The 18,634-nt window shown below is 41.8% G+C and overlaps 1 protein-coding gene and 1 long non-coding RNA gene across 12 annotated transcripts in view; one reads left to right on the plus strand and one right to left on the minus strand.

Annotated features, from left to right (window-relative positions):
* DTNA (dystrobrevin alpha) overlaps window positions 1-12,584 on the plus strand; it is a 348,472-nt gene extending 335,888 nt beyond the window's left edge. For 3 of the 11 annotated variants that reach the window (XM_053913093.2, XM_071219534.1, XM_071219535.1), the window contains 4 exons: window positions 876-1,044; window positions 3,959-4,091; window positions 5,949-5,997; window positions 8,926-12,584. In XM_053913093.2, the coding sequence (XP_053769068.1) occupies window positions 876-1,044; window positions 3,959-4,091; window positions 5,949-5,966 (320 nt within the window). In that variant the 3' untranslated portion in view covers window positions 5,967-5,997; window positions 8,926-12,584. The remainder of the gene's footprint in view (window positions 1-875; window positions 1,045-3,958; window positions 4,092-5,948; window positions 5,998-8,925) is intronic. The other 8 variants (XM_071219536.1, XM_071219537.1, XM_071219538.1 and 5 more) reach the window with 4 other exon arrangements.
* Window positions 156-4,448, minus strand: LOC123478701 (uncharacterized). The gene is made up of 3 exons (XR_006654000.2): window positions 4,287-4,448; window positions 955-1,064; window positions 156-247 (listed from the first exon to the last, which is right to left on the minus strand). It is a non-coding gene; the product is annotated as an uncharacterized lncRNA (long non-coding RNA).
* Window positions 12,585-18,634: the final 6,050 nt, after the last annotated feature.

Consider the following 18,634-nt stretch of genomic DNA (forward strand, 5'->3'; position numbering starts at 1 on the left):
TGTTCATTAGGAATCAATGGCTATTCAGCTTTGCAGTATCTCTAAAGAAAGATGTGCCCATATTATAAATAGCACAAAATTGTACCTTTATCCTAATAATACTATACAGAATTTTAAAAACTTTAACAGCATGACTATTCAAATAACTGTCTTACCAGTTTCTAGAGCATCTCATCTATTCCTTAAGGCGCACTTAGCAAGATGTTCGCCCGGCAGGACTACGGCCATGTACTTGAGATTATAACAGCTATAAGAAATAAAATTTCAATATTAAAATAAATCTGGATTTAAATTTCTTAAAACCTCTATAATAAGAATTAAAGTAATGAACTTGTTGCTGCTATTCTAGAACAAGATTACCGAATAGGATAAAAATGACAGTAGTGAATATATCACGGTTAGTGGTATGTACCCACGGACGGCCCTAGCAAGTGATTACTAAAAAAGTTATTCTTATTGTAGAAGTCTCGAGTATTATTAGTTAATACTCTTACAATACTTCAAAACACTAAGTGAATGTAATACTTTAGGTTTGTATTTCCTAAATTAGAGTAATAGTAAGCAAAAGTAACAGATTTACTGGAGACTTCTATAAAGGAGCACGAATAGGAGTTTTCAATGATTAAGACAAAAAAGATTCCTCGTTACATTACTGAGATTAAAAAAAGAAACTATATTGTATAGCAAAGAGTTTTACAGTAATTCATGTCGAGTTTCAATTCTCATTTGGAATTGAAATAAACACTTTTCTTACATCCAATAACTGGTTAATGGTTTATATAGCATAGGTTGATTCATATTAAGCCCAACCCTTTCTTTGCCGGTCATAAAAACTCTAACAAGTTGTTCTTTATTCCTTCTATCGCACCTCCCAGAGGTGGGGAGTGAAACAGAGAGTAATGTGGATTCTGAATTCGGACGGACTCAGTTTGAGGATCTGGTTCCGTCACCAACCTCGGAAAAGGCTTTTCTAGCACAAATCCATGCCCGGAAACCCGGGTACATTCACAGCGGAGCCACACCAAGCACCATGCGCAGCGACGTGTGAGTATCTTCTGCTTGGGCTGTTTTCTCAGGCACAGAACACCGTAGGGAGCATAGGAAAAAGAAAATGTGTTAGCTTCATTCTTCATTTTGAAGAGATGATGCAGCTTCCTTTTCTGACAGAAGAGGTAGGTGAATTCTACATTTACATTTGGCATTATGACTTCCCCCCCCTCACAATTTCCAGAGGATATCAATAACCAAAACCAACCAGTACTTATTGGACACAGTAACTAACACAGTACTGTCACCCAAGGTACTGTGCTAGTTTTATACAAAATGTGATAAAAAATATATATCTCTCCCAGCCTTCCAGGACTCACAGACTGGTTCAGGAGATAAGTCATACTATCTTCTGAATTTTCTTTAGTTGCCCTTGGAGGACCCCATGATGCTAGAGAGACCTCTGTTCGGGTGGGGATGAACATCACATAAGCAATTGGAATTGAAATGAGTCCAGCCATGCTCCACTTCGTAACAGGGATATGTTCGGAGAGATGCATCACTAGGCAATTTCATCATTGTACAAACATCACAAAGTGCACTTAGACAAAGCAAGATGGCATAGCCTACTATGCACCTAGGCTATGTGGTAAAGCCTATAGCTTCTAGGCTATGAGCCTGTACAGCATGTCCCTGTAGATTAAGCCTCATTAAAACATGAGGTGGAATCAAGCACAAGGGAAAATGATGCAATCAAAAGACAAAGTAAACATGAGACGTCTGGGGCTGCTGCTGCCATAACACAGCAAACTGTTTAACAGCAAACTTTTTTATAAGTAGAAAATAACACTAAAATATATAGTAAAAACAAAACCCAGTAACACAGTCATGTATTATCGTGATCAAATATTATGTACTATATGTAATTGTACGGGCTATACGTTTACACGCCTGGCAAAGCAGAAGGTGTGTTTACACCAGCATCACCACAAACGCATGAGTAATGTGCTGCACTCTGATGTGATGACAGCTGCGATGCCACTAGGCAGTAAGAATTTTTCAGTTCCATTATCTTATGGGACCACGGTAGTATTTGTGGTTGGTTCTTGACCAAAACATTGTTATGCCGCACAGAAGTGTAAATGTATAAAATCTCATGATAAAGAAACACAATTTGGTTGACTTATTAAATGTGTGTAAATCTGACTCTCAAAAGACATTTTGCAAAGGTTTTCACTCAGTTAGGCTTCCGGTCCTGGGTAGGAGCCAGCAGAACCAGCAATGCCAGCACTGGACTTCTGTGATGCTGGAGCAGCTCAAAGTAGACAGAGGAAGCCGAAGCTGAGAGACAAGGTGAAGCTAGGACAGGGCTGCAGAGCCCAGCTTCGGAGGGAGAAAGAGTGAAACAAAGGAAGACAAGAATGTGGGGCCTTCGGGAGAGCAAGGCACATGGAGTTGGGAGAAGTGTGGGCAGAGGTTCACCGAAAGGCTGGAAAAGGGAATGGCTAACCATTCAAAAAACTACAGAAGAGTGATGGTGCTTAATGTGCAAAGTACTGCAGACTAGTCTACAAAAATAAACTGGCCCAAAACTGTTTTAAAGACCCAAAGAAGAAACTAAACAGTGGCCTTTCTGGTGTTTTGGCTCCCAGGCCAAGCAGTGGGTAAAAGACCAGTAATAATGAGGAATTGTAAATAGACATGCTTTGAAAGCAACTGGGAAAAGGTAGAGCCTAAGATCAGAACAAGACCATTATAACACAATTTAACACGGCAGTGGGCTGCTGCTTTTAATCTCAGTTTTCTCTCTTGTCCCTTCTTCTGTGATTTAGAATTATTTGATTTGTTTGTTATTCAAAATGATGAAGTCATTTTCATCACTTTAGTCTGGTAAACACATATCTATTTGGCTTTCTATAATTAAGCATTCACATGGTGGTTACTTTAAAATTTCTCATTCCAACCCTAAGATCCAAGACTGTAGCTAAAGTCACCTCACTCTACTGTCACCAGTCTGCCGGTGGCAGTTCCAGCTTCCAACAACTGCTGCAGGAGTTGGGGAGAGAGAGTTCATAGAGGCCTCACAGACCTATTTATCTTGACCCCAAACCTCTAAAAATAATGAGAACATGTTGTACAGATATAAATAAACATGAGCAGTGGCATTTAAGTTCCCATCCAGAAACTTTTCCTTAACTAGTCTTTTAATTTTAGGGGATGTTTTACTATCTATACTATCTAAACATCTCCTATGTTTTACCCTGGGAGTATTTTAATCATATAATTCAGGTAGTGAATCTATGTTCTAAGAACTTTATATATATTAGGATGAACACATGGAGAAAGAGTCACACATAGTGAGTCAGGTCATTCTTATCTGTTTATATCACAGTGAAATTGGACAATTTAAATGGATTTCTTAGATTAAGAGCTAGTATATATTTTTAAGGTCAAGACCTATGGATTAAAGTATTAGCCTTCCTCACATTGATTGGCCAATATGCTGAGACGCGATTCCACTATAAAATAAAGCATGTTGGCCCAAACTCCTGTACACGTGGGTTGTTATGAGCAAATGTCCTTAATTTTTATTTCACTAGAGGGCTCACTTTCCTTATAGAAAGTGTGCTCGGATTCCATTTAAGGAAAGCCACCGGATTAGGAAAACTATATCCGTCTGAAAGATAAGCCTGGCTTTTTTAAGATTGACAAACATTTAAAGGGCAACTTGTAAACCCTAGAAAAATTAAATGATCAATGATCCCCAGAGTGCCATAGAAAAATCACATATGAGAATACCTTGATCATGTATTTCCCTAAACTTCCAAATATTTGAGGTTGTTGTTGTGGTTTTTTTTTAAGTTTTATGTTAGGTAACAGAAGATGCTGCGTTGAAGTGAATTGAAGCAAAGAAGTGAATTGGAGGACAAAGTAAATGTGCCTCCCAAACTCCATGTGTGGTTTTTTCCAGGGTCACAGAAGATGGGGACCCCTATGTGCGGCCCGAGGATGAGAACTATGAGAACGACTCAGTCCGGCAGCTGGAGAACGAGCTCAAGATGGAGGAATACCTGAAGCAGAAGCTGCAGGATGAAGCCTATCAGGTACTGGCAGCCAGGCCCACTCCACCCCCCACCCACCTCTGCTCCAGTCCCTCCGTAGCTGGTCTCCTACATTACTCAAAAGAAAATCAGAGGCTTCTCCTGCCTTCCACCCTCCCTTTCTGGAATATTCTGACTACTTAGTCCATGTATTCTAGACACTAAAAATTTCAAATACTTCTTATAGCTGTCACTCACCATGTACTATAAATTCCGACCTGGAAAGTGCAAGGAGGCCCTTGTCACATCAGCAGAAACAGGGTGACTAACAGTCCATACTCCTCCAACATCATCAGGGAAGATGCTTTTCCTCATAGATGGGAAAAGGGTGCAGAGGACAAGGCATGAGGAAATTGAATAAGCATAAATCTCCCTCCTCCCTTGACTCATTTGTCCTCAGCCTCCCTCCCCACCTATCTCATACCAGATGTAAATAGTAGGCAAGCGATAAGTCTCACCAAGAAGTGTTGGGGGAACCACAGGCCCTGGGTTCAGCAGAGTGTGGATGGACAGATTGTCATTTATACTGGACTGTATTAAGCCATCTGAGAATTCACTCAACATAACACGCAATTGGGAATAAGTGTAATTAGTAACTCATCCTAAAGGGAATCCCTTGTCCCCATGGAGACTGCTCTAGTACCATACTTGTCTTTCTTATATGTTTCCTTTCCCTGTAATCCACCCATGTTTTCTTGGGGTGCTGGGATTCAGGGATGTTTGCCTGTTTGAGACCAGCCACTCCCCAGGTCCCAGTGGGTTATTTTATTGTCAGGCTTTCTGTCCAATGGCCAGAGAACTTTTTCCACCTTCTTAGGTCAGCAGTAGCTTCTCTTTTACTCTGTGAGTGAAAGAAAGAGAAGCCAAGAGAATAAATGATCTTTGATTTCTCCTATGTTTATAGATTAAGTTTTGAAATATTTTCCCAAGAAGATTGTAGCAAAAGGAAAATTGAAGCCCACCAACCCCACTCCAACAGTATGAAACACAAGTTTTGCCTCTTTAGAATGTTCCATTTGCCCTTTTGGTTTAACAACCACATTTCCGAAGCAAGTAAAATGTTGGTCTAGTTATACAAAAAAATAGCCAAAGCAGTGGCTTGACTGCATCTGGAACGCTGTGCTTCAACGCTGCAGAAGCAGTCGAAGTCCCTAAAGTACAGACCCATAGGGAAGGCTCTTTCCTTGTGATCTCTGTGGCCCATCCACAGAAGAAAATCAGCCTGGATGAAGCTGCCAGGGTATCTCTGGGAACTCAGGGGGGTGGGGGGGGGGGGGCGTTCCATACATATCTCATTTGGCTCTGCCGTACAGAGGGTGAGAGAGATGTGGTTAAAGAATCAATATTCTGGCTCATGCTGATGGAGGCACCTGTTGGGCCTCCCTCTTGGAGCTCATATCAGTTTCTGGATTCAGGTGGCAACAGTTACTGAAATCCTAGGGTTTACTTGTTTTAATGAATTAGAAATTTCACCGTATATGAGTGAAATGAAGGGAAATTCTACTAATAGCTTAAGATCCAGTTGGAGCTTTTGCCAGCTCTGGTAAATCTTAAGCTGATTCTCTCTCTTCTTTCCTTTCCATGCCCAGTGACTTCAGGGGAAAGGCAAAGAAAGGGGCTAGGAGAATATAACAGGCCTGAGTGTCCCCACGCAAGACAGGTGCCCTGGAGAACGCTGAAGGGATTTTCCTTGACTGCTCTGTGAGCGTATGGTTGTTTCATGGATCAGAATGCTACTGTCATTCATTGGCGTCTCTCTTTCTCTGTCTTTGTGCATGGCTTCCAACCAAATAATTCACCAGCTTGACTGCATCACAGACTTGACATGTCACCTTTCTTGTTGTCCTTTGTCACCCACAGGTCAGCTTGCAAGGTTGAATACAATATCCTTTTATCACTCTCCTCTCAAGTAAGTACCCTCTCATTTAGGAGGAAATGTGGCCACTGTACACTGAATTCTCATAACCTGTAACCCGAATTCACAGTCACTCTCTCCAAGGTGTTTCTCTGTGATAAAATAACCCTCCTTCCCTGCTTTCGTCAAAGGATCATCCCAGTCTATGGAGTATTTCATTACAATCCAGCGGAGATTTGGCAAACAACCTTGGGACTTGACTTTGTAACTCTGTTAATTAGGAAAAAATGGCACAGAAACTTCTATAACACCAGATGTGCCCCAGAAATATGCTGTGACTACGATATCACATCACCAATCCCTCACAGCACCAATCCCTCACAGCACCCAAGTTTGAGCCTCTCTGTCACCTGAGAAGGAAAAGTCCAAGCTTGCTCAGCACTTCCAGAGATGAGTCAGCTCCTTAGCAATGCTGTCCTCAGGGCCCAATAAGTCAAAAATGTGTCCTTAACAAGTGAAAGCAAAACCAAAACAAAAGCAAAAACCAAAGAAGCAAAACATAGAGGAAAGCTTCTGCAGCCTTTTATTTTTGGAATAGCTAATTCAAGTCCTTGGTGGAATTCAGGCGGCTGTAACAATGAAAGTATCATTTAGGTGGCAGGTGATCCTTTCCCCCCAAGGTCCCACCTACATACATGGAAGGTCCCCAGTAATTTTTTAATGGAGAAAGAACAGCACTTGGCTGGCAGGATCACGTGAGGGTGGTGGTCTGAGGCTTAGGCTGCGGACTCCAATAGACCTGGTTTCAAATGCGAGTTTCACCAAATTTTAGCAGCGTAACCTTGGACAAATTATTAAACCTCGATGAGCCTCCATGCCCTCTCTACGACATACGTGATAATACCTACACCATAGAGCGGTTGTCCTCGCTGAGATACAGTTTTTAAAGAGCTTAACGAAGTGGCAGGCACACTGTAATTTTAATGAGCGCACTCATACATGCCTGGTTCTGTGCTCAGGGCTTTATAAGCGATTTAATCACTAGAAGCTGCTATAGTTATAATGTAGGTGTATAGGCACCCCTGGGACTCAGAACCAGCTTGCTCCCTCTATTTCTAATAACCAAGGCTAGGACCTAGCTAGGTACAATGATTCAATACACCTGCAGCTACACTGTCCCACAAGTCTACATGGTTTCTCTGGCTCCAGCTAATGGCCCCTTAGATGTCCCTCAGTCCAGCCCTAAATGAGTATCTCTCTCACAGTTATTTAGCTCCGCTTGTATCTACTGTTGTTACACAGCCTTTTCCAGCCATGGAGTCCCCTAAGTCTGGCTGCTAAATTGAAAAAGGGATATATATATCTCCTAAATAGCATCAATTAGTAAAGAATACATTCAAGCTCACACACTACATACCTCTTGTCTCAGTCCTCAGGTTAAGATTATTAAGCAAGTAAAAAATCACGGCATAGTTGCTTTTATGATATATACTTTTGGAGCTGTTAGGCCTTTTTGGTGTGAAAGCAAGAACTTTACTGACCCTGATGTATCCCCCCCGCCCTTGGACTGAAGAATGCTACACCTGATAACATCGTAATGTGTCAGTGAAAAAAATCTCAGGAGCTGTTTCTGAAAATACTCTCCCCAGTTATAACAAATCTAGTCCCAAAGGAGCAAGCTTTTCCCTTTAAGAGCATTTTCTTTCTCTTAGCCCCAGCAATTTATTTTTGTTCTGCATGTTATTTAAACATCAGTAGTTACTTAGAAAAATATATTTTTTAAAAGCCTAATAAATTATCCTTGACATAAATCCAGATAAAAAGTGGCATTTGGTTCTTGTACCTAAAAGCCAAATATTTTGGTACTTTGAAAGTTCTTAGGCAATTTTTTTATCTTCAGAACAAATTTGGCAGGAAAAACTTAATACAGCTGTGGCCTCTGCCACTTAATGCATACTATACCTACCTACCTGGCATTACGCAGGCCTCTTAACACGAACCGGGCTGTTACTAAATCAGCCACTCAGGCGAAATTCACTTAAAACCTGCTAAAACCCTGCAGAAGCTAGTGGCTTTTCTTCTTTGTAGCTAGTTTTATCCTCCTGTAATTTTTCTTGATGTAGCCAAGAAATACAGCTGAAATTTTAGAGCATTCTATGGCATTGAAATCTATTTGTTTGACCGTCTGACTCTACTGCACGACCAGAAATTATCCCAAAGTATATGCATCTCTGATCCAAGTGTCCTAAACCAACTTCCTCAGCTCCAAGCCAATTAGGCTTCCACCGGCAGGAAGGAAGCTGGCGCATGGGTAAGGGTCATGAGGTGGGACCCATCCGCTGCCGAAAAGGAGCCTTAGGCCTGTTTGAAAATAAATACGCACTTATCAACACAAAACCTATAAAACCTATTTTACTGATTTTCAACTAGCCGCTTTGGAAGAAACAGTACCCATAGGGTTAGCATTCAACTTCGCGTACACCAAAACTCCATTTTAACCTGCTCGAGTCTTGGATTCCTCCCTTTTCCTTCCTCTGGCCACGTGGTCTTTCACTCTCCTTGGCCAGCCACAGCCTAACTTCAGAAATTGGGGGATTTGAAGATCAAAAGTGGATTTTTTTTAAATTTTAATTAGCATGGTATTCTGATGGTGAGTCAGTGTGCTCTTACCTCCCTGTCCAAGGGACAGCTTCGCACTGCTTTACCTTTCAGATACCCATTGAGCAAGAGACTCTGCATGAGGATTCTTGTCCTCTCTTTCAGAAGGTACAATAAATAGCACACCATGTCCCAGGACATTCCTTCCTGGTTCTCAAAGGAAGGGAGGGGAGAGAGAGAAAAGAGAGAGAAAGAGAGAGAGAGAGAGAATGTGTGTGTGTGTGCGTGTGTGTGTTGGGGAAAAGGGGGATCCTTAGCTTCCTAATTCTGACTTAGAGAACAGTTTTCATCTTTAAAAACAAATTACACATTCCTTATTCCCAGGCAAACTATAGTCAGACAGATGATGAAAATAACATGAGAGCTGATGATGAAGGGGAGCGCTGCACCCACCCACACAGAGGAGAAGACAGCAGCCTGGCAGCCACCTCACCGGAGAGAGGAGCCACCACACGCAGCAGCTCCTGACAGACCCCCTCCCCTAAAGACGTTTTCCACTGACTGTAGTGCAGCTAACAGTTTGTTCTAAGATTTGTAGTTCATAGTTGTGTGTGTTTTAAAAAAAGGAGAAAAAAAAAGACTTCGGTTCACAGCTAACTTATCAACTACATCTTCTGTAACATGGCTCATCCCTGGTTTAAAACGTACAAAAAAACCACAAGCTGAAAACCTATGCTGCTGTTACTCACGATGGCAGTATTAATAAGCATTTTAAACCTTTGCACATGATATTGAACCTGTTCAGTTTACAATGACAATATTAATACTGTTTATAGCTGGAAGTTTGATTTCTGAATTCTTTGAGATTTTAGCAAAACAGTTTATTACACAATGTACATTTTTTCCACAGCAATTGGGAAAAAACAACCACTTGCAATTATTCTTGACCCGGATGGATTTGGTTCCTGGGTGTACAGACTCAGAGCCCGGAAGCCAAGAAGGGTCCTTGGCCTACACTGACTGCCATTGTCTCCAAGTCTCTGTGAGCAGTGACTTGAACCAAACACACCAAGAAAATGCAGTCTTTGGGGCTTCTTTCCAACTCGAGGTTGTTTTCTTTCAAGATACTCTAGCAAATCAGCCATAGAATTTAGTGTAAATATTTTTTCCAAATAGATGTCATATTCAAAAACAGACAACATTCAAATTCTATAGAATCTAGTTTTTAAAATCAGCACAGATCTTCTTAAAAACTGTGAACTATGTTTTGAAATAGTCGTTACTAAAGCTGTTTATAAACCACAGGTGCCATAAGATCCCCACACAGACTAAAGCGATCTCTGCTCTTCCACGGTCCTGTTCCTCTTGTTTTAGCTTTAGGGAGCATGTCTCTAACAGCACCGCTCATCCACAAGTTCCCTATCAGGTTGTTTGGAGGCCTTCAGCTGTAATTGTACAGGCTTAAAAAGTGCGCTTGCAAAAATGTTCACTCTCCTTTTATTTCTGAATGTTTATTGCCTTAGCTGGCTACCTGGTATTCTGCATGCAGCCTTCTGTGGTCACGTGAAAGGAAACAGCCTCTGCTAAGTTGAGTTGGGATTTTGCACTCAGGGAAAAGCTGGTGTGCAAAAGAAATGTCAAAGAAGGGAGAATGGAAGACTCTGCTGATGGTCCTTCATGAGGACCCATTTGGGGGAGTGCTAAAGACCTCCCTTAGGAACTCTTGGGAACTGAAAAAATAGCCTTTTTCCAGATTCGATGAGATAAAAGTCCTGCAGCATATTAGATGCATTATATTTAAATTGGCAGCTTCTCAGGAATTCCTGATTCTCCTTTAAAAGAAAGAAGAGAACACCGTTTTAGGACAGTGGAGCTCTCAAAGTGTGTTCCCTGGACCAGAAAGCATCAGCATCCTCTGGGAATTTATTTCGAAATGCAAATTCCTGGGCCCCAGCCCAGGCCTACTGAGTCAGTAACTCTGGGGGTGGGGCCCAGCAATCTGTGTTTTAATAAGCCGTCCAGGTGATTCTGGTGCCTGCTAAAGGTTGAGAACCACTGCTTTAGAATGAAGTTGTATAATAAAATCTCTGAAAAGGCCTTATTCAAAATAAACAAGAGAAGCTCAGTGTCAACCTTAAAACTTCAGCAATTTGATTTCGCTTCCAGGGATGGCAGCAACCTTCGCCCACCCCGCATACGTGGTAGTTAGTGGGTACCCAACTGAGAGCAGACATCCTGACATCTTCCAGCTCCAGCTCTAGAGGGCTCCAAGATGTTCCCATCTCTGCATTTGGTCAGAAACCATCTTCCTGGCTGCCCTTTAGAACCAAATCACTTGCCTTAGGGATAGTTAAGCTCTTGGTTGGCATTAGTAAGGAGTCCATTCTATCCACTGACATACTTAATCATACTTCCTTCCAGAGAACCAGTCTGACAAATGTCCCTGAGAACAGGCTGACACCAAAGCGGCACAACTGCACAGTTCTCGGATTTTTTGCACAGATAGATTTTATCGCGGGTTTTGTTGGTATATCTTACTGTTCATCTCCTTTCCACTGCCCATCTTCTGTGAAACCATACCTCTCTAGATGGAGCAGGTGGTCCCGGGTGCCTCATACTCAGTACTTAACAACCACTACATCCCAGCTACCTACATTGCTGTCAGCTCTAACTCATAGCCAGGTGGTTCTTGAACTCAGAACTCTGACCCAGCAAGTGGCATGCAGCCACTGACTGGAATGAGCTGACCTCTGTTGTCACTTTGTGTTTCTACACAGAATGTTTGTCTAAGGTTTGAACTGTTTTGCTGATAATCTTCCCCCTCGTTGTAGCGTTCACTGCCAACTCCGTCACATGGTTGTTGATGCCTTCGTGCAAAGCCATTGCAAGGTCTCTAGAAACTGCTGCCAATGACCAGTTCCTGACTAACCAGCCACCTTTTCTTTCTCTTAGCTCCACGTCAGCACTGAGACCAGACTCAAGCACCCTTGTCCTGTAATCGAGACAAAGTGGCGTGTGTTGTTTTGGGTTTTTGTGGTTTTTGGTGGGTTTCTTTCCTTGGCTCTCCAAATTTACTTTTGGGGCCTGTTCTAAGAGCAAACCCAGCAGGTTTTACCTGGCCTGTCCATTAGATACAATTACATCTTGGGGGGGGGTGTTTCTTTCTTGTTCCACGATGAATTGCACATGCATTTCCATCAGAGATGATGGCCTATTAATGAGCACTGGGCTAATTAACACAGCCAGCCCTCCTCCACAGCACCATGTTAATGGAGGGAAGGAGGAGGGTGAAATCTACTGTATATGGGATTCAGGAATCAGTTGCGGTTGGTCAGGACGGAAGTCGGGGTAAGTTTGGTTGGTCAGAGGGGGATGTGCTGGAGATTGTGAAAAATGGATTCTCGAATGACAAGGCAGGGAAGGTTCATGTGTAAGTAGCAATGTGAACTTAATTGCATAAGAGCGTGGCCTTTGTTGTGATATACTATGTATTTTCTTAGTGTGCATGAGCCGAACTGTTGCATCATAATTTAGCACTGATGTCCGCTTTCATTTTGGTCATCTTTGTCCACCCTTATTAGTTCCTGGCTGTTAACTGTAGATAAACATTGTAAATACGGCAACTTTTGGTTGCTGCAGTCACCTTGGTTCAATTCCGCGCAAGGAGCCACAAACAAGAACTCCACCGTGTCCTCAGAAAAAAGGGCATTTTTATTTTTGAACCAAAAAGAGAAAAAATTCAGAAGTGTGACATCTTGAGGCTAACTGTAAGACATTTTTAATTATGACTACTGTAATTTGACAGCATTTGAAGTAACCAATTCAGAAACCCTGAAGATTTCACAATATTCATTGGTATTGTAACAAAACTACTATTGTATGGGGTTTTGGTGTTGCTGTTAAGTATTGTTTTGTGTGTGTGTGTGTGTGTGTGTGTTGGAACCTCCTGGGGACATGTTATATTTTGAAGTGATTAAACTATTTAATTGTGTGTCTATATTTTGGAATGGAATTATTTCTTCATTAAAAAGTGTTTTTAAAAATACTATATCTTGTGTATTTTATTCCTTAGTTTCAGCGAATCTTTCCTAGAGTAACATGAAACCAGCCTGTTCAAAGGAGAAAGCCAAGTCAGTATTTGCAGCGTGAAGCAGGATCTGTCAATTGGGTATTAAGCAACGGAGGCAAAATATCCCACCTTTGGGAACACGATTTTACTTTTAATGGAAAGCCTTCTTATAGTCAATGTGGGGGTGGATTTGAGACACTAACAGCTAACATATTTAGTGCTTACTTTCTATCTGATACTGTTATAACATAAGCATTTTATGTTACTCTATTTGACCCTTCGAATCCACAGCATTTAGCCAATTTCTTGGCAAATACATGCTCAACATGTTGAATGAATGAATAAATGAACTAGTGCTTTTGACTTGCTCGTGCTAGAACTAGTGAGAAAGGAGAATCGGCACCTGGAGGTCAATGTGGTGATAGCAACAAGACACAAGAGTTCCAAGGAAGGGACGAAAACTCCGAGCATTGCCTGCCACTCCCTACATTCTCATTTTTACCCAGAGGACCTCTGTGATTCCCATGCAATGGAGTGTTGTATGTTTTCTTTGCTCAAAGAGCCAATTCCTTACAGAACCATTAGCAGTATCTGCGTCTGGCTCCAACAGTCCATGAATGGCATTTTGGGGAACTCTGACTTGGAGTGGTGCTGCAAACCTACGCTCACAGAGTATGGGGTTCATTTGGAGTCCATGAAAATGCTGTAAAAACTCAGAGAAAGAAACTAAGAAGCTTTGCATCAATTACAGGGGCAAATCCTGACCTGGTATGGCCATTATAGGAAACACATCCCCCTTCCCTTTGGAGGCTGAGAGACAAGAGCATGCCCATCAGTGCCTGTCCAAATTTCTTTAAGCTGCATCTCAGGGCCTCATCTCTTCATCTCTTAGGGACCACAGATAGCTCTGATCTCCCTCTCTCAATATTTCTCACTTTTATCTAATTGCAAAAGTCACCAGAGGAGTTGGTGAATTCTGATATAGCAGGTCTAGTGTCAGGCCAGGGAATCTGTATTTTTAATAAGTGGTTCAGGTGATACTTAAGGGTTGATAACGTTTTAGGAAATGGTATTATTCCCTTGCTCCTCAAAATGTGGTCCAGAAACCAACAGCATTAGCATCACCTGGGAGCAAGTGATAAATGCAGAACCTCAGGCTCTAAACCAAACCTACTAAATCAGAATTTCATCAAGATCCCCAAGGGATCTTGTGTGCACCCTATTAAGAAGCTCTAACCTGGAGTCCAGCTTTAATCTTAGCCCTCCAGGATTAGGTTCAGTTGGGTCCTCAGAGAATAGAATGACAAGTCCAGGGTGCTATTTCAGCTAGGAGATAGTGCAGTGCTTTGAAGTTATATTTTTGATTTAGGGACTCTGGGGTGGGAAGGGCCAAGATCTGCATTTCAAACAAGTTCTCAGGGAAGCTAATACTTGTCTGAGGACAACACTTGCGATGGAAGACTATAGGGTTCTTTTATATAAGACAAATTCTAGGGAGCTTGTTACTGGTAAACAAGATACAATAATCTGTCCCTGACCTTTGGGGATTCTGTAAATAGCAAATAAAGATACTCAAGTCTAAGGGCATGGACATGATGGAAGTTCTGTTGCCTAGGGCCACTCAGGTTAACATTGTAGCAGTGAAACAATACCAGGAGCACTGGAAGCAGGTGGATTTAAGGATGCTGTCAGAAAAGAAGCTTTTCCCCCAAGAGTTGAGGTTTCTGTCTCCATGGTACAAGGACTCACCCAGGAGTAAATTCTATGAGCCTAGTGGGCCCAAAAGAGCAGACTGACCAAGTTGGGATAGGGCCAGTGCCAGTGAGAAGCTGGCAACATTTCAGATTCATCATTCCAACAGAGGAGAGACACCCAGGAAGAGGTTCCCTGGGAACCTCAGGAACCTGGGATCCTGCCCTCTGGGTCTATGATGCCACAGACTACACTGGGACTACTATGCTATGACAAAGCACCCCCACATGCACATACTTGAAACCCCAAAGATATACATGCAATTAGAACTGGCCTGAATGGACAATAAGGTAGGAGCACTTAGACTACTCATGGCATGATACGGTAGGCTAGAATACTAAGGAGCCATAAAAATGATGATATAGAGATATATTTATCAATGTGAAAGATATCTACATATGTCAACCTAAAAATTAGATCATAAAACTACGTAAGAATGACCTGAGTGTTACAAATACTTGAGTGACTCGGCAAAGAAAAATACCCAGAAAAATATATATCAATCATGGGATAACGGATGATTTTTTTTTATCATGTTACTCTATTCCAGGCTCCTTAACCCAAATATTTAGAGTAGATGGGCAGACGGGTGGATGGATATGAAACACTTGGGTTGTACAGTCTCTCTGATTTCACAACAAGTCCATTTGGGTTGGCTAACATCTTGTGAGGGCCTAACAATGAGAATTTTCTATGCCCTCAGTAAACAAAGGAGTCTTTTTTTGCCTGTAAAGATGCTCGAAAGCATTATTATTCCACAGAACACTGGGAGATATGTTTGCTTGCTTTATTTTAAAGAAAACCTAATAAAAATATTGGAGGTGTATAAGTCAAGTTCAATAATAAGAATATTTGGTCCTCCTCCCAACCCTAATGGGCTCAGTAAAAACAAAACCAAAAAAAACATGGGTTCAAACCAGTAATGCAAGCCATGCATATTCTCCATCTCTGGTTCTGCTGTCTCCTGTGTCAAATGGGGCGGAATCACACCTGGTCCTGGCTCCTTCGCTTTCTCGTCTTCCTATTACACCCCATGGGAGAAGGGCTGTACAAATAAATCTCAGGCAAGCACAACTGTTGGAACACAAATGGTACTAGGTAAATGGATTCTCTGGCATTCCATTTTTCTGGAAGTCTCTTCGTGGCTACTCTTGCTTGAAAACAGCTACACCCTGAGAATATCTAGGGAAGGCCCATTAGACCACTTCCAGACTTCAAAGAGTAACTTATTTTTGCTTTCCTTGGAATTCCTTTCCTGGCAAACATCTGTTCTTGCCGTCAGGGAAGTGAGCGAAAGTAGACCAGGGAAAAAGGTGTGTGCTCCGGCGTGCCTGCTCTGGACCTCTAGGCAGAGGGAGTTCTTCACACACTCTAGTCTTCCTCATCTGGCATGTGGGACAAACTCCTTACGGTAATGAAGAGTGTTCATTCGCCCACATCTGTCCTCATCTTTATTCATTCTGTGCCAAATAACAGACTTACAGTTAATTTTATGCACCTATCTTTACATCATGTAGGAAATAAAAAGTGATGTTATAAGCAAAAATACAGTTACGTTCCATTTCCACCCCAAGTGTGTGTATTGCAATTGAATTCTGACACTACCCTGAGTTAACACAGACCTCGCAGGTTAAGGACAAGTTCCTCCTAAACACTGCCCCCTACTTTAGATGCCAGTCACAAGTCTCCGAGTCTACATACATTTCTGACGGACTGGCTGTAAGTTCAGGAATTCCCACTCTCCCTTCAGGTTTGATCATTTGTTACAACAACTCACAGAATTCACTGCAAGCACTACACTTTCTGTTACAGATTTAAAATAAAGAGTACAGATCAGAAACAGCTAAATGAAGAGATACACAGGGAAAGACCTGAGGGAGCAGGGGAAGGATACAGAGCTTCTGTGCCTTTTCTTTGTAGAATCTGGGCACACTACCATCCCATCAACCTGTTCACCAGCCAGGAAGCCTCTTGTCCAGAGATTTTATTGAGATTGCATTATGTAGGCATAATTCATTAAAACAAGCGAACTCCATCTCCAGCCCTCCTCCCCTTCCTGGAGGTTGCACTGGTCCAAATTGCCAACCATCTAATCACAAGGCCCTCCTTTCGGGGACCATCCCCCCATTCTGCAGCATTCTAGGGATCCACAAAGACTTGCACCATTAGCATCACAAAACATTCCTATCACTCAGGAAATTCCAAGGGTTTTCGAAGTTCCATGCTAGGAGCAAGGGACAATGATGCAAGGTATATTCTCCACTACATCACACAATAAATTCAATTTTATATTTGCCCATGTAGTTAATTTTACTGGATGGAAATAAAGATTTCCATCCAGTAAAATATATTTTCAGGGTATAATCAACAGGTTTGTTTTATGGGTTGGATGTATAGGTGAGAAAGAGAGGAGACAAGGAAGATTCTACCAGTTGGGAGCTCAAATAACTGAGGGAAAGGAATTGCATTACTGAGTTAGAGAACATGGGAAGAGCAAGCTTTGGATGGGGGGAATACCAGGAGCTCACATCTGGACATAATACATTTGAGATGCCTGATAGACATCCAAGAGGAAAGAGGGAGTAGTGTGTTAGAAATCTAGAATCTTAGGCCTAGAATTCAGGAGGGAAGTCTAAAAAGAGCTGTAAATCTTGGCGTAGTCAACATGGAGATGATAAAGAAAACTGAGAAGGAGTGGCCAGAAAGTTAGGAAGAATATCAGGAACTGTGGTATCCTGGATGCTGAATCATGTTAAGTGCTTCAAGGTAGAAGGCATGATCAACTGTACTGAAAGCAGCTAATAGGTCAGGTAAGGTAAGAACAAGGAATTGACACATTATGTGTGTTTTTTGAATTGAGTTAATTCAACCACATTTGAAGAATCTCTTTGCTATTCCCAATTTCTATGTTCTGAATGAAATATCGAGGAACACTGAGTGAAAATTCCTGTTTGCTTTTCCTCTCAGGGCCTTGGGGGAGTTTTTGTGCAGCATAATAAACCCACAGGGCGGACTCTGAATTCTACCTCCATAATCCCGCACAGGCCAACCCCCTTCCTTCATGCCCATTTGGGGAAAGCGACCCACGAAGACAGCCCTGACAGCTCACATATTGTTATAGGCACAATAACTCGACAACGATCAAGTTAACACCCCCCTATTAGCTCTTCAGGATGGCACTTTTTAAATGAAAATGGTATTCTAATTGTTAATTTTGGAAGAGAAGCCTTTCTTTTATTGATTTTGTCATGTCATCTGCCTCAGTTATATTTCACAGGAAGAAAGACTACATTATAAAACTCTCTCCAGCCCTCTGTATACATAAAAGTAAAGTTAAAAAAATCTCTCTCTCATCTTATGGTGACGTGTGTTTGTTTGACATTATCTATTGGTTGTTCTGAAAGCTAAATTTCAGGCAACAATACCTGTAGAGTACCTAGCAAGGCTTCTGAACATGATGGAAGCTCACTGGATGTCACTACCTCTCCCTTTTTCCCTTGTGAAGTTTACAATCCTCATTCGTAAAATGGGGGCAAGAGTTTTTGTTTTAAGAAAACTCACAGAAAAATGAATTTAATGAGAAAATAAGTATGAGGGAATCGATCCAACTCCATTAGCAATGACAGAGTGGAAAGGAAAACGTTATTACACAAGTGGGATTTAGTGGTATAAACTCTAAATTCTCAGACCCTGCAGCTGGCTTTCCCCTCTGACACACAGAACACTGGGCATTCACTCTTCAGGCACAAGATGAAAAAGTCCTCTCTGCAGAATCTAACTAATCCCCCCACTCCAAAGAAAAGCCCTAAAAACGCCAACGTGGAGCCAACCACAGCACCCTACATAAAAGCTCAGATGTCAAAACTACCAATCAACTATTTAGAACCCCCCCGACTCTTACATAAGAACAGACAACCAAGTATAACCAGACATTTGAGAAAAGCTTTTTAACATGAGTGACAGAGACCAAAACAAAGAGGAAAAAATAGCACCTTGGAGGAAGAACGAACTGTGCTGAGTAAACTAGGTAAGATATACCAGCTGCTAAAACAAACCCATATAGAATAATGGCTGCCTACAGCAGAAGGCCCAAAGGGGGAGTTCCTGATGAACAGGCTCTCCACCAAAAAGTGAATTAGGGATCCAGGCTCCTTCCACCTTTTGAAAACTTGTAACTTGTATTCCTTTTCATAGTGAGTCCCCCAAATTATATAATGTTCATGCCGACAAAACCTGAACCTATTCCTGTTTATACCTAGAAAAGGAATAGAA

This window comes from Desmodus rotundus, chromosome 10, assembly GCF_022682495.2.
Source record: "Desmodus rotundus isolate HL8 chromosome 10, HLdesRot8A.1, whole genome shotgun sequence".
Classification (NCBI taxonomy): Eukaryota; Metazoa; Chordata; class Mammalia; order Chiroptera; family Phyllostomidae; genus Desmodus; species Desmodus rotundus.